Source organism: Acinonyx jubatus, chromosome B4 (assembly GCF_027475565.1).
Source record: "Acinonyx jubatus isolate Ajub_Pintada_27869175 chromosome B4, VMU_Ajub_asm_v1.0, whole genome shotgun sequence".
Classification (NCBI taxonomy): Eukaryota; Metazoa; Chordata; class Mammalia; order Carnivora; family Felidae; genus Acinonyx; species Acinonyx jubatus.
The window spans coordinates 122690016-122706110 of record NC_069387.1 but is presented as its reverse complement, the minus strand read 5'-3'; the positions used below and the strand labels follow the sequence as shown (position 1 = coordinate 122706110).

At 49.4% G+C, this 16095-nt stretch overlaps 1 protein-coding gene across 3 annotated transcripts in view; it reads left to right on the top strand.

Annotated features, from left to right (window-relative positions):
- The window catches only part of APPL2 (adaptor protein, phosphotyrosine interacting with PH domain and leucine zipper 2), a 53568-nt gene that overhangs the window by 19629 nt on the left and 17844 nt on the right, over positions 1 to 16095 (top strand). For all 3 annotated transcript variants that reach the window (XM_015068824.3, XM_027070945.2, XM_015068823.3), the window contains 5 exons: positions 3151 to 3238; positions 6261 to 6302; positions 6658 to 6716; positions 7869 to 8015; positions 12448 to 12530. In XM_015068824.3, coding sequence (XP_014924310.1) covers positions 3151 to 3238; positions 6261 to 6302; positions 6658 to 6716; positions 7869 to 8015; positions 12448 to 12530 — 419 coding nt within the window. The remainder of the gene's footprint in view (positions 1 to 3150; positions 3239 to 6260; positions 6303 to 6657; positions 6717 to 7868; positions 8016 to 12447; positions 12531 to 16095) is intronic.

Genomic DNA, 16095 nt, shown 5'->3' with positions numbered 1-16095 from the left:
ACTGGTGCTGGGCAGAAGCTTCTGCAAAACTGGGTTGGTATGAACTTGGTATTTCATCTTGCAAGGAGTTTGCAATACTTATATAGTAGAAAATCATGATAAAAAATGCAGATGCCATTTAACTGATATAAAGTAGATACTGTCTTCAGTTTATAAAATGAGAAACTAGGGCACTGTGGTGGCTCAGTCAGTTAAGCGTTCGACTTCAGCTCAGGTCATGATCTCACAGTTTCTGAGATCGAGCCCCATGTCAGGCTCCACACTGACAGCAAAGAGCCTGCTTGGGATCCTCTTTCTCTCTCTGTGCCCCTTCCCCACCCCTCATGTGTGTTTTCTCTCTCTCTCACTCAAAGTAAATAAACTTTAAAAATAAAGAAAATGAGGGGCGCCTGGGTGGCTCAGTTGAGCGTCTGACTTCAGCTCAGGTCATGGTCTCACGGTTCATGAGCTCCAGTCTCAAATCAGGCTCTGTGTTGACAGCTCAGACCTGGAGCCTGCTTTGGATTCTGTGTCTCCCTCTCTCTCTGCCCCTTCCCTGCTCAGTGCTCTGTTTCTCTCTTTCTCAAAATACATAAACATGAAAAAAAATGGAAACTAATATGACATTGTACTGATTGCATTTTTGTTCATTCAACAAATCAGACCAACAAGGTGTTGTTCGTTCAGCAAACATGTACTGAGCACCACTGTTTAGTAGATGCTGTTCTGGGCACTGGCGATACAATAGAGAACATGACATCCGGTTCTTTGTAAGCTTCATCCTCTCTTCCATGACCTTGACTGTCTTCAAAGTGTATGTTAAAATGGATGGGTATCTTTTCCAGAAGAGGAGAATAAATGGAAAAAGTAATTAGAGGGGAGCAAAAAGTAGTTTTTTTGGAAGGTGAGGAGATGAATGTTTCCTGATTAACTATGAATAAATAACCCAGGAGGGGAAGGAGCAGACTCCACCCACTGAAATCATGTGTTTTCCCGAGCAGAAGACAGTTGCTAAGGAAATGTGGTTAGTCGTCAAAACCCCAGAACCAAGATTTCCAGTTTAGGATATTTACTTACAACCAGATTTTCATGGGCAGGGATGATGATTCTTTTGGTAGGGAGTGAATCATTCCCAAAAGCTGGAAGGCTGGAAATGTGATTTTATAGGTAGTATCATGTCGTCGTCCCCCCGGCCCTGCCCAAGCTTGGCAGTGGCAGTGGCCAAGGGGCTTTCAAACAAACCTCGTGGTGTAGAAACCTACATGTGTGAAAGCTGTTAGCTCAGGTGGGAAGCTTTTGAGTAGCTTTTCAGGTGGTTTCAGGTGGTTTTGTCTGTCTGTCTGGGCCTATACTGTCCTCACAGTAGCCATGCAAGGAAGATGGTGTTATCCTTATTTTGGGGATGATGATACTGGAGTGCCAAGAGGTGGTCTCTTGCCACTCTCCTGAGTGAAGGCGCCGTGTTTAGAAGCCATCGTCCCATACCTTTCAAAAGCCCCACGGCCAAAAGTTGATGACAATCCCCTTGATCCTTAAGAAGAAACGAGGAAGAAAATGAGTAGCGAGGAAGTTTGTCATTCCTGAAGTGCATGATCATTGGAAAGCCACTTAATCTCCCTGAGTTTTGGTTTCTTCATCTGTAAATGGCAGCAGCAGGCGAGAAAGCCCATTTAATTGGGCTTTTGTAAAGGTTAAATTAGATAATGTCTATCAGAGCATTGAGCACATAGCCAGACACATAGTAGGTACATTTGGTGACTTTCATTCACTTAACTGTTAGTAAAAACAACAGTACATTTTTCACTGAAGGTATTTGAGAGAAATAGTTAACGCATTCTGTCCCGGTGGCATTTATTGGCATGGTGTCTTCATGTGTTCTCAGCAGAACAAAGCTGCCAGCTTTGGCTTAACTGAAAGCTACAACATTAACTGTTTGGCCCATAGCTCCCCTGCCTGGCAAGCGATTGTCCGTAAGCTTCTCAAAGCAGCCTCTGGAGGCACAGTCCTAAAGGTCCAGATCTGTTGGAGGGAGAGCTCTGGGCACACGGGGGCTTCGTATGTAACTGCCATCACCGCTGAAAGAAACTTTGCCAAATGTGTACGGCAAAAAAGATTGCTGGGTGGTTTCTCTTTGTTCACCCGGCAGGAATCCCAGAGCATCCTCAGTAACGTCTACATTTATTGCTAATGTCTAGACTACCAAACATTTGAAGTTTCGGCAACTTTGCGAGCACGTAAGACAGGCTCTGTATCCAACACGGTGTAGTAGGAAAAGTCTGGAGCTCAGATTCCAATAGCCCAGGATGAAAATCCCAGCTATGCCACCTCTTTGCTGTCTGGTTTTGGAGAATTTGCCTGTTAAGTGATTATAATAAAAGTGAGCTCCCAGAGTGGCTGAGAACCAAATGATACAAAGCATGTAACTCTGGCACACAGGAAATATTCAAAAGTGGTAGTGCTGAGGTGGATGACTTTATTTCTCCTACGCCATTCATGACAGGATTTAGAAAGGCCCTGACAAGCCAGAAGGAAAGAAAGAATCAGGGGCCGTTAAAATTATCTGGTGAGGAAGATCACATTTGAACAGTTATCTTGTTCTTGAAAGATCCTTTTCTGAAGAACAGAGGCCTGGGATCTGAGGTTTCAGTGGGGAGCCTTCTTTCTCCAGAACAATTTCCAGGCCCGTAGCTGCTGTGGTTTTAGGGTTAGTAGGCTCCCAGCAGGCTGGTCTTTCAGGCATGACCTTGGCCCCGTCTGAGAGGGAGAGAGCTCACGGTGGCCTGGTAAAGTGTGACCAGAGCTGAGCGCTTGTGGTGACCTATGTTTGCTGCAAGTACACGAAAGCGTTCTCCTCCAGCTGGTGTGGCTCCGACTGGGAACATAGAGCCAGGGTCGGCACAGTAAACAGACCACAACGTGGGCTCAGCTCAGAAACTCCTTTAGCAAACCTAACTGATGCCAGGTCAGTTGCAACCTTGCATTTAGTTTTAGTACCTCTAGGCCTGGATCATTTGCAGCTTAAATGAAGGGTGTTTATTTGCTAAGGAAGCGTACCTGAATTCGAGCCACGTGGAAGTGTTCAATGTGATCCTGTGCGGAAATCAGATAGCTGCCATAATAGTGGGTATAATTTTTTTTCAGCAAGATTTCTTTTTTTTTTTTTTTTTTCAGCTTAATGTTCTTCATACAGAGCTGGCTAAACAGTTGGCAGACACAATGGTTCTACCTATTATACAGTTTCGAGAAAAGGATCTCACAGGTAATGTTCCTGAGTTCAGTGCCAGTTACCTTCAAAATGTCAGTTCATTTCATGATACTTCTGACTGTATTAATTTCTTTAAATACTTGCATCATTGAGAAATGCCCTCCTTTTATTCAGCACTTCAGTTTAGCTAACTTTTATTGAATTCCCACTATGTTCTTAGCTCCCCTAAAGGAGGTTATGGGCTAATGAGAGAACAGACTTGGAAACAGTCATAACATCATGTGAGTAGGGCAGCAGGACAGAGAGGTACAAAGAATAAATATACACAGAAAGGTGTGATTACCCTTTTGATTTTTGGGTGCCAGAGAGGGCTTCCTGGAGAAGGTGATCTGTGTGCTGGGTTTTGAGAGATTACCAAAGAGAGATGGCAAGGCTAATATTACTGGTTGGGAGCATTTGTAAAGGCATGCTGTTCCTGGGGAGCCATGAGTGCTTTGGAATGGAAAGAGGGTGGCTCAGGGAAGGAGGGCAGGGACCATGCTTTACCTGTGCTGGACTCTGAACAAGGCAGACCAGCTCCCTGTTCTCCTGGAGCTCACATTTTAGTGGGTGGGTGTATCTGAGACTGGTTCAGAGAGCCTGGTTGCCCTTTTTGACTAGTTTTGGTTCTTCAACTAAAAACCTTAGAATAATTTTATATCTCTTGGAAATCAAGTTAGTCAAAATATGGATATAAAAAAATAATCTTGAAAAAATGTAGTTGGATGTTACAAAAAGGAATCCAAACTTTGTAGTCTTTTTGCTCTTTATATCCTTGAAAATAGTCATTGCTTCGAGATTAAAGAATTATATTTTCTAGAACACTAGTACAAAAGTCAGTGGCCAAAAAAGTCTAAACCTGAGTACTAAGAGATCTGTTCAGTATCGTACTTCCTCTTTAAAAATATAACACCTTAAAGTGTAAAATCTGTTTAGGCAGAAAAGATGCAGTATATCTTAGAGACGATGTTCTTTTCGCCCCTCACTTGGAGATTCCCTGTGATCATGTCATACATATGAGGCTATAGGGGACAGGGGGAGGACTGGCATCAACTTTGCCCCGGGGCGGCTTGACAGCACTGAGACTTGACAGAAGAACAATAAATGGCATGTCAGTTACCTTGTGTCAAGAGAAACCTTGCTTGAGAAAGACTTTTAGTGTTTTTGGTGTTGCTCATCTATAATTGCATGAAATTCCAAATCTAAATGTGGGTTGCGTGCCGATCATCCAATACGAACTGAAAGCCTTATTGAGTGCCTTGTTTCATAAAGATTTCCTCTAAATACAATCAGTAGAAATGTGTGGAGATACCATTTAAGAACCAAACTCCAAGTCCTTTAGATAGAAAATAATCACCCTGGAGACCTGTGTTGTCAGATTTGTGTCTTTCAGCTTTGTGCCTGGGAAGTGAGCCCCCAGCTGGGGGTGCCCAGCAGCAGCAATGACCGGGGCCTTCCTTAATCCTGAATGGGTCAGGTGTGGATTAGTAGTATTTGCCTGGGATGGCGTTTGTTTTGTTTTGTTTTTTAAGACAATAAAACTGTCTAGTGGTAGTAAACCGAGAAGCTATGAAAACAGAGTTACCTGTTTTAGAGAGTATCTTAGAGTATCTAAGTATCAAAGTATCAAAGTAACCTTTTCTGACGACACCAACACGTAGGTTTGAAGTGTTTGGCCTGGGTCATACTTGAGTCAGCCTGAGAAACAGATTAGAATTCGGCCTCCTCTCTGCTTAGTGGTTTTTATCTTAGGTTTTTGTTTTTGTTTTTGTTAATGTTTATTAACATTATCAATAATGTTTATTATTGAAAGTCAGAGTCAGAGCGTGAACAGGGGAATGGCAGAGGGAGAGGGAGACACAGAATCCAAAGCAGGCCCCCTCCTCTAAGCTGTCAGCACAGAGCCCAACGTGGGGCTCGAACTCGTGAACCCCGAGATCATGACCTGAGCTGAAGTGGGCCGCCTAACTGACTGAGTCACCCAGGCGCCCCATTTTTATCTTAGGTTTTAATGCCTTTTTCATTTACGCACCAATCTGAATGAAGAAAACACTAAAGATCTTAACGAAGTTATTTAACCCCGTAAGGGAAAACCCCAACACAGCTCCAGTAGGAAGTAAAAGGGGAGAGAGAGAGAAAGGGAGATGAAACCCAACAAAGGCAGAAAGCATTCTGATTCCAGAAAGGGTAAGAATAACGTGAAGAGAGATTTAAAAGTTGTGAGGGAATTTTGAGGCAAAGTGAAAAGCGGCATAAAAGATGTGATGTGAAAACGATTTCCTTTGATGAAGCAAAACTGGATTGTTCTGGAGTTGTACAAAGTATTGCTTTCTTGTAGATGTCTCTGTGTTTTTAAGTTTGTAACCTTGGACAGCATCACCCTCATCTATCTCTTCGTGTTTTTGGTCTTGGACTTTGTTAGGCCTGTCTGTGCGTGATGATGGCTGTGGCACCCACGTGGGGTAATAGTGATGTCTGTTGGCTTGTCACAGGTACCATATACTAGATTGCTCCAGAGTTTTTCGTTAAAACAAGTACCTCGTATTCCTTTATTAATGGTGGCCTTGCCAGATGTTACAATGGCAGCAACAGGACATTTCTAGGTTCTGGGTACTGTCAGGATATTCTGAGGAAAGCTGTATTAAAACGCTCTTTTTTAGGGGCTGGAGAATATGAGCTTAGGCGTATACTCCAGGTCTCATGAATAGTACCTGGCCACCACACATTCCAGCCCACGTCCCCACAGTGCCCCCTGCTTCACAGATCCCTGGATGCTGTCTAAGACGAGTGGCCCTAGGAGCAGTCAGGGTCACCAGGTATGGGAGGCAGCCGAAGCCACCAGCTCCAGTCAGACCGGGATTCCGAGCCCACAGGGCGGTGCCTCGTGAGGGCGGAGGCCCTGAGGAGGTGCCCACAGAGCCTGCCTCCTACCGTGCATGTACTTCTATTTTCTTGGGGAAGCGCAGAGCTCTGGGTGGGTGCGTTTTATTTTTCTTTGCTCTAAGATGTTTTGTTTTGTTTTGTTTTTCTCATTCAGAAGTGAGCACTTTAAAGGATCTTTTTGGACTCGCCAGTAATGGTAGGTAGGCATCCTCTCTGTTCTTGGTGCGTGGGTTTAGTGTGGGTGTGGCATGCATGTGGGCGGAGGTGCTGACCTAATGCTCTCGCCTTTCAACTTATCTGCGTGCTAAAGTGCCTTTATTTTGGGGCGCCTGGTGGCTCAGTCGGTTAAGCGGCCGGCTTCAGCTCAGGTCACGATCTCGTGGTCTGTGAGCCCGCGTCGGGCTCTGTGCTGACAGCTCGGAGCCTGGAGCCTGCTTCGGATTCTGTGTCTCCCTGTCTGACTGCCCCTCCCTTGCTCATGCTCTGTCTCTCCCTGTCTCTCAATAATAAATAAACATTTAAAAAAATTTTTTAAACGCCTTTATTTTTAGAGCATGACCTCTCGATGGCAAAATATAGCAGGCTTCCAAAAAAAAAGGAGAATGAAAAGGTAAGCGTACCTACCTTACGTTTTGTTTTTCACATCATTTGCTTAAGCTCCTTTTCTAGTTTCCTGTTGTGAATTTGTGGCAGTGAGAGCATCTTGACGAATCCTTTCTCTTCTTTCATATACATAAATTTTTAAATTATTTATTCTGAATCTTGTAAGTAGACTTCTGCCTCCCTGTTCTAGCTTTTCAAACTGGTTTATTAAACACCAGCTTGGAACCTTTGTAAAATTTCAGTGATTTCCACATATGGTTCCTCATATGTATTCAGGTCACTTCAATTTCTTGCCCTGGGTGTTGACTCTGATTCTTTTTTTTTTTTTTTTTTTTTTAATGTTTACTTTATTTTTGAGAAAGAGAGTGTGAGGCGAGGGAAGGGCAGGGAGAGAGGGGGATAGAGGAACCAAAGTAGGCTCTGTGCTGACAGCAGTGAGCTGATGTGGGGCTTGAACTCACAAACCGCGAAATCATGACCTGAGCTGAAGTCAGACGCTTAACCAACTGAACCACCCAGGTGCCCCCACTCTGATTCTTTAGCTCAAGTTTTTTGGTATTATAGATGATATGGAACTTTTTATTAACACATGTGACTTTTTACTTCCATTACATAATTTCCTTGAGCTAAATTATTTCCTTGGAATACAATCTTATGAGTGAACTAAAATGTTGGTGGCTTTCATTGCATGCCGCCATATTGTTTTCCCAAAGGATCACAGCACTTTGTAGTCCTGCCAGCAGACAGGAGTTGGCTTCACCCCAGTGCAGCCTCGTGAGCACAAAGATGCTAGGACTTTGGTATTTTTAATTTAGAGTTTTAGAACATGAAGCAGGGGTGAGCCTGGGTGGCTCAGTCAGCTAAGCATTCAATTCTTGATTTCGGCTCAGGTCACGATTTTAGGTTGTGAGATCGAGCCCCTCGTGGGGCTCCGTGCTGAGTGCAGAGCCTGCTTGGGATTCTCTTTCTCTCCCCGCCCCCTCAAAAAAAATTACATCAAAAAAATAAATAAAGCATAAGGTGGAACCTTATCTGGGTTTTATTGTATTTGTCACAGAAATGGGTTTTGTGAATAAAGGGACATTTTCGAAGCTTCGTGCTCTTCTAGAATCGCCATGTCCGTTAGACGAGCCGACATTTTCCTCCCACCTCTCCTCAGGTGAAGACCGATGTTGTGAAGGAGGTGGCGGCTGCGCGGCGGAAACAGCACCTTTCTTCCCTTCAGTACTACTGTGCCCTCAACGCGCTGCAGTACAGAAAGCGCGTGGCCATGATGGAGCCCATGATAGGCTTCGCCCACGGACAGGTAGGCCGTTCCCTTCCCCTGAGGGCTAAGACCTGAGCCGGCTGGGGAGGGCAGCTTGGCATTCCTGCTGAGGTAGTGTTGAGGAGAAACCAAAGAAACACGAATGCACCACCTCCTCGGAGCCTCCCGTAGGTTCAGCACGTGGAGAGCTTCCAGGTGGGCTGGCTCATCATTAGCGGGACTCGTTAGGCTGTATGCCCGGGGAAGTGATGGCCTTGATCCCAGGCCTCCCGTAGCGGGGGGAGGCTGGCATGGCCCTTTGTCTCTGAGCCAAGTGAAAGCCAGGCACGGTCTGCTGTTCTGAGAAGCAGCTGACCGCTCAGGTCGGTGGAGGTGGGCCTCCGGCTCGAGACCCCGCACATCCCTCTGCTGCTGTGTGTGGTGGGGGGGTCACGCTCGCTTGGGCCGTTCTCATTGCTGAGGTTATTGCCGGCACCCTTGGCATCTGGGTCATGGTGAAATGTCGCCACTGCTTGCTGAGGTCTCTGTTGAGGGTATATTGACTTCTCCCCGCCCAGTTAGCAGTCCACTGAACCTTTGCGTGCCGGAGGTCTAAGGTGGCGGGAGGGGCGGGGTTCTAGCCTGGTGGGGACGGGAGTGGGTGTGTGTGTGAGGCCAGGGGCACCGCCCCCCTCCCTCCCTGCCCTGCTTCGGCCCCACTTACGTGGGCTCCAGCACCTCCCTCCGGCATGTGGGAAACACACCCGCGAATCTTCTTTCCGCTGACAGTCTAGGAATGGAAGGGGATGTCGGGAAGCAGAATGTCGGGAAGAAAAAAAGTCGGCAACTTTTTATAACTCCACACGTGTGTTGGGGTGCCTGGGTGGCTCAGTCGGTTAAGCGTCCGACTTCGCCTCAGGTCATGATGTCGCGGTTTGTGAGTTTGAGCCCCGCATCAGGCTCTGTGCTGTCAGCTCAGAGCCTGGAGCCTGCTTCGGATTCTGTCTCCTCCTCTCTCTGCCCCTCCCCGACTTGTGCTCTGTCTCTGTCTCTCAAAAATAAATAAATGTAGAAAAAAAATGATTTTAAATTCCACACATGTGAGCATCTTTTGTTTTTTAATACATTTAAAAAATGGATCTGTTTTTAAAAACACAGCATCAGTAGTATTCAGGGGAGAGGGGAACAAGAGAGGATCTTTAAGCATTCAGGCTCAATTATCTGTCTTTTATTAAAAAAAATTTTTTTTAACGTTTTTTTTTTTAAGAGACAGGGACAGAGCGGGGGGGGGGGGGGGGGAGGGGGGCGGGGGCAGAGAGAGAGAGAGGGAGACACAGAATCTGAAGCAGGCTCCAGGCTCTGAGCTCTCAGCACAGAGTCCGACGCAGGGCTCAAACCCATGAAAGTGAGACCGTGACCTGAGCCCAAGTCAGACGCTCAACCGACTGAGCCACCCAGGCGCCCCTCAAGTATCTGTCTTCTTAATGTGGTTGTTACGTTGTTGAATGGCGAGGTAACTAAAGTCAGCTTCTGCCTTCGGAGGTGGTGCTTAAATAGAGCACTCTAACCTTTCTGTGACATCTGAGTGAAGCTGGGTTGAACCGAAACCCAGCCGTGTCCATTCGTGGGCTGTGGGCTCCAGCCCTCAGCAGACCCTCTGCAGCTGTCCAGCTTCCTCACGATGTGTTCTCGTCTGTTCTCCTGTGCCCTCCTCTCTCCTTCAAGTTTTACACCTCTGCCCTAGAGGACGTCCCGGCTTTGTGAGGGAACATCAGTACTGCCTTTGCTCTAATTAACGCCTCCTGTCACGTCTGTCCTTCCTGGATTGACGGTCCTTGCCTGTGGACTTAGAGGCCCAGGGTCAGACAGGGTCCTGGCCCGAGAGCCTCAGAAAGCTGAATGGCTGCGGGCCTGATCAGTTAGTGTTTACAGGGCCTGGTTGGTTAGCGGAGGGGCCTCGCAAGGCCTGAAGGGTGGACTTGTTCCCGGCTGGGTTCCCGTGTGTCACCCTGAGGACCACGCCGCTTCTCCCGGCCCGCGCTAAGCGAATGCTGCTGCAGGGCCGAGGGGGCCTGGCTGTGGAGCAGAGCACACGTCACTGGGTGGCCACAGCAGCAGTTTTGAGGGTTGAGGATGGCACGGTTTCGTTTTTCACGTGGAAAGTATCCAGATTTCAGGACAGAAGACCAGACAGCCCCTCCCCTCGCAGACCTCAAATCTTGCTGCAGACTTGGCTGTCTCGCATAGACCAGTTGTCGTCTAACCCCGTGAATCTTTTGGGCAATTCCAAGGCATTCCTTCTGCCTCATCGGCCCCTTTAAAGCCATGTATGTCTACGCAGCATCTACCTCCGTTAGCTGCCGGTCATGGGGCCGCTGTACTTCCTGTCGTTCACACAGGCACACCAGGTCTTTGGATGACGTTGGGCTGAATCCAGCTTCTCAGCACCACCCCTGTCAGTGCAAGTGGTTTGGCTTTACTTCTGTCTTCCCTGGCCCTTGTTCAGTAGGTTTGCACTGAAATCATGATGAGTCGTCATGCCTGGAAACAAACTGAGGTTTTGTAAGCTGCATCCAAGTTTATGAGAACACCAAATGAACTCTAGTATTTACAGGGTAGGTGCTAGGAAAGGTGACTGTAGACGCCAGTATCTTCTCCTTCCTTTTCATTCATTCATTTAATCAGATCGTTTTAGGGGCTGCCTGAGTCCCTGCCCTAGGAGCTTACAGAGTAGCAGGGGAGCTAAGACATGGAATTAATTCCAAGAGTTCAGAGACGGGAAGGAGAGGAAAGCCACTGTGCTGCTGTGTCCTTAGAAATGCGGAAAGCTCATTTAACAGAGTGATGTTTCCGAGATCCAGAATGGCATTTACCGTGTTGATCTCTGTATGATTAAAAGATCATGGGGCCAGAGCAGCTTCCTGCGTTATCACCTTGCTTCAGGATAATGGCGATCATCCTCTGCTTTTGTACCGTGAAAACTAGGGACGTGGGGTCGCATACCTCCCCAGGGTGTAAACACGTCAGAACTGTCCCGACAATGCCTGCCAGCCTCACTGGGATGTGAGGTCGAGTTCTCTGCCCACCTTCCAGGGCAGAGGCAGCTTCCAGATCAGACACATGAGCTGGGACAAAGTGTGAGAAAATACCCTCATGCAAACTGCATGTCTTTTTTTTCATGACGTGGCTTTGCAACTGTTACCTCTCTCTGACCAGGCATGTAAAATGGAGTTCATACCCAGTATTGAGAGTTTTTTAAAGCCCTGGCCATAGAAAGAAGTGGAAACTGTAGCTCTGGGGCAGGATGGTTACACCTGTCCGCAGTGCACTGGACGGTCCTGTCTTCCCCCTACCCCTGCCCTTCAAGGTTTGACAGGCAACCCGGACTTTCTGGACAGTGAATACCTGGGACTCACGGGAAGTAGGCATTCCTTCTTTTGGTTCCCCGAAAGCCAGCACTTGTAGTTTTATTTTCAAAGGAGACTGAGGTCTCCTGGGGCCACTCTCCCCTGGGCTGAGAGAGCGTCCATCCAGCACGTGGGGAGCAGGAAGGGACCCTGCTTGTATCAAGCGCCTGTTCGGGGCCAGAGCTCAGCTGCATCTTTTGGGTTGACCTCAAGGCTGGAAGGGCCTTTTTAAAATTTATTTTATTTTTTAACGTTTATTTATTTTTGAGAGACAGAGTGTGAACAGGGGAGGGGCAGAGAGAGAGGAAGACACAGAATCTGATGCAGGCTCCAGGCTCCGAGCTGGCAGCACAGAGCCCGATGTGAGGCTTGAACTCCCAAACCTCGAGATCGTGACCTGAGCCGAAGTCGGACGCTTAACCGACTGAGCCATCCAGGCGCCCCGAGGCTGGAAGGGCCTTTTAAGGGTCGTCAGTCCAGTTTCCCCTTCTCGGTGTCTCAGCCGGATTATCCGTCAGCTTGCGTTCCAAGCTGCACATGGCTCGGTGAACGGGGTCAGCTGGTGGCCCTGAGGTGCGCTTCTCTTCCCGGAGGACCTCCTGCCGTGCCGCGTCAAGTGCTCGTCGGCCTCTTGCTGGCGCCGTGCACGTCATTTGTCACACACCAGTGTGGGTCCTGGAGACGCAGAGGTGGAGACCTACCTCTTGCCCCCAAGAAACTCTCTGTCTAGAATTCACAGAGGAAAGCAGCCGATGGCGAGAACATCAAGACTACTTGTCAGCAGCAACTGCTGACGCACCCACGTGTGGTCTGTGCCAAGCAGCGACTTACATTGTCCCCGATGTTGACAGTCTCTCGGCGAGAGAGCCGGGTCCCACCGCCCCCATTCTGCAGCGCACTTGGGGCTTCGGGAGGAACCCTGCTGGCCCGCTGAGCTCAGCGGAGGCGCATGAGGCACCACGGGCACGGGGGGGATGTGGAGGGGGGCAGTGTCGCCGCCCCCGGTGCTGCCAGTCCTGCACCGAGTGAGCTCATCCGTCTCCTTTCCTAGAGGACTTTCACGGCATCACACTTCTGTCTTTCAGATTAACTTTTTCAAGAAGGGAGCAGAGATGTTTTCCCAAAGCATGGACAGCTTTTTATCCTCCGTAGCAGACATGGTTCAAAGGTAAGGCTGCAGTCCACTTTGGGTCTTGTGGGCCTTTGCCTCTCCTGCTGAACCCGTCCCTCCGGGGGGTCCCCTCTCCCGGGGGGTCCCATGGAGCCCCACCACGCTGGGATCCCTGGGCAGCGGGCCCCCTTCTTAGCCGCCGGTGTTTGGGTTGTGGTTGAAAAGTAATGCGTTTTGCGGTTCCCACCATCGGGAGCCCAGAGGCGTGCCCACCCATGAACAGACTGTGTATATGAATAAAAGATGAAGTGTCTGCGGGGAGACTTTTCCCGTTAGGTCCCGGTGCCCGTGCTGAGGGCCTCTTGTCTGTTGGCCCAGCCTTCGAATGTTAAAGCCGTCAGTCCGGTGTAGACTTGCTGTGGTCTTGGAAGCACGCTTTGCTTCCCCTTTGGAGCCGAGAGGTATGTGGCCAGCAGTGCCGCGGCTCTTCTGGAAGCTAACCGTCCCGTCAGTTCGTGATCAATAAACGAGGCGTTAAGCCTCTTTTGAATCAATTTAACAAATTGCATTTCGGCCTCATGAATGTTTATGTTTTAAGAAGACGGCATCCTCTCTTCAGACCGTCTTGCCCACGTTTAGTTGATGCCGTGGCTGCTCCGAGTCCCTTCACCTCCCGCTGCCGGTGTCCGTGAGCCCCGGGGAGCCTTGTCTCATGAACACTGCAGACGTGATTTCTGGAGGATGGCACAGAGAGAGAGTAGTTGATCAGCAGATACACAGAATGGAAGTAGGAGTGCAGAATTTATCTTGTTTGGAAAAGTGGAGCAAGGGCGCTCATTTTCTTGAGGGCGTTGCTTTTCAAACACCTCGAGGCCAAGCAGTAGACCCCGTTCAGGCGGAAGGGTACCTCAAGTGCTGACAGTAGAGAATGAAGCCGAAAAGCCAGAGCTGAGCTCCATGTGGCATGCGGGAGGGTTGCGGTTCGAAGTCGTCTACGCCTGCCTGGAAGTCACCGGCTGCTCGTCCCTGGCCGCGTTCGTGATGAGGCTAGAAGGCACTTTGAAATCCCATTTCCGTTTCCTGCCTAATTTGATTGTGAGCCGCTGGGAGTGTTGGGAGAGGGGAAAGGAAGGTGCCTGCTGTCACTTCATCCCTCCCTCCACCCCTACCCCTGCCCTCTCCCGACTGCCTCTCTCTTAGCCTCCATTAGCTCCCGGAATTCCCTGGCTTTCTGTTCCTGAGAGAACCGTCTGGGCTTCAAAGTTTGTTCACGCACTAGATTTTTTTATTGGTAGATGGTAGGACGTTTGTGCTTGAGACTCCGTGCTGTACTTCTCTGCAAACCTCAGAGCCTCTGTGTCCTCCGTTGTCAGCATCTGTGTGAGCTGGCACAGGCCGTCCAGAGTGCACCTCAGCCGCTCGGGCATTTCCATGTGACCTGCATCAAAGCCCCGGCTCCACGGCCTTCGGGGCTGTGGCTCATCCCTCTGCTGCCTGATGAGGCCTAGTTCATTACAAGGGCAGTAGCCGCAGACAGCATTCCCAGCCGAAGCTGGAAGCACTTGAACCTCCTGGTTCAAACGGCTAAAGCACTCAGATCAAGGTTCTAATTTTCCGACCACTTGGCTTTTCCGTTGGCGAGTAGATAAACACGGCCACGCCTCTCAGGCCACGAGGTGACGGCTGCACTGCTGGCCCAGAGGGGCCAAGGACAGTGTGCTGGCTCCGGATGCTGCCCTCCTTTCCCTGGGAGCTGAGTGGCCAAGCTCTGCTGTGTGAGCTGTGCGGGGAGTCTGAACCCAGCCTAAACCAGACATGGTGGCTTTTCGAATCACCCAGAGGGCCAGGAGCTTTTCTTTTCTTAAAGTGTATTCATTTATTGAGAGAGAATGCACACAAGAGTGGGGGAGGGCCAGAGAGAGAGTGAGCATCCCAAGCAGGCTCTGCACAGTCAGCAGCACAGAGCCTGACTCAGGGCTCGAACTCGTGAACTGTGAGATCATGCCCGGAGCCAAAATCAAGAGTCAGATGCTTAACCGACTGAGACACCCGGGCACCCCAGGCGTTTTTCTTTTTAGTTCCTAACCCCGCAGGGATACACTTCTGCTTTTTTTCTTGGTTCCTACTGATCGATCAGTCAATATGTAGGTAGATGGTCAATTAAATAAACTTTTTGTTCTTTAGTCTTGGAAGAAAGCCTATTGGAAAGTACTTTTCTACCCTGTCCTGGAGTGCCGGGAGCCCTTTGCGCGGCCACTGAAGTGGAGTCTGTGTGGGTCCGAGAGCGGAGGGAGGGGCAGTTAGTGACCGCTCCCTGAAGCTGTGTGCCAGGTGTCCTGCTGGTACACAGGAGTATTTTTCTGGGGGAGGCGATCCTTACCTTCCACTGGGTCCTCAAGGAGCCTTGCCACCCCTAAAAGCTTAAGAACCTAAGTGGTTTTGTATGTTTTGGCTCTCTCCTTCCACTTCCTGAGCTGCTTAACTTTCTTCTCCATTTCACTCGCCCCGTCTTGGCAGTGATAAGCAGGTAAGCCAATGAGGCTTGTTCTCCAGCTCGCCCGTCTTCAGGCTGCCAGTGGTGGAGTCCAGCCATTCTATTCAAATATCAGAAGAGCCAAAATTAACTTAGATCGCCTGCCTGCCTGCCTGTGTTGAGCTGCATTAAGGCATAGGCAACATGCACTGTGAGTCTCCAAGAGGAGAGTGTGGACCAAGCCCAAACTTAACCCTTTGAGGGAAACTCCTAAGGAACTCACTTTGGGAAACAGTGGCCCAGCTGGCCCCCAAAGTTCCTTCTGATTTTAACATTTGTAATTCGGTCCTTCTTTAACACAGTGGAAAAGTGGAACAACGCGTCTGTGGTTTGCTTTCTCGCGTGGATGGGCCGGGCCGTGTTGGGCAGCTTGTGTTTGGCACTTTATATCCGAGATTGTCAGCGCTGGGTGGGGAGCTGTGGAGGCATCGCTTTGTGGGAAGTAAGGGCAGCTGCCTCTTCGAAGCTAAAGCTTCCACGTTTTCCACAGCTCGGCATGCAAGTGCACACAAGCCAGAGCTCAGACCTTGGCCCTCTTCCCCTGTGCCGTGTAGCACGGGCAGCCTTGGGCCCGGCCCCGCAGTCTCGGGCAGCTGTATGGCTGTGGGCAGCCCTGGGCCCAGCTCCATGGTCTCGGGCAGCTGTATGGCTTCTAGAAGAGAAAAAGCATTGCCTTTGTCTTTGTCCATGTGCCCTCGTCCTACTTCCTGGTTGTTTTCTATCCTCAATGGCCGCTTCCAGAACTAGGGGGAGCAGAGGGGCAGGAATGACTGCTGTTTCCTTCCTTTCCAGCACTTTCGCAGGTGGTCTGCACCTGAAGCCCTGAGAATGGGCTCATTAAAGCTTTTCTCCTAAAATCTGCATCCACAGGTCTGAGCCCGGATACCACTTTGTCAGCAGAGAGATTGTTTCGCTGGGTTGGGGCGCTGGCCAGTGGCCAACCTGTTCTGTTTTCAAACAGCAGTCGTGTAAACATTTTTAGCAACGTGGACTTGAGTCCCCTCGATCTCCAGCGTCTGGGGTCTGAGCTCCCTTCGTGGGGCAGGAAGCCGCGGGATCAGCTCTGCCATCTGTGGCTCGGCAGCACTC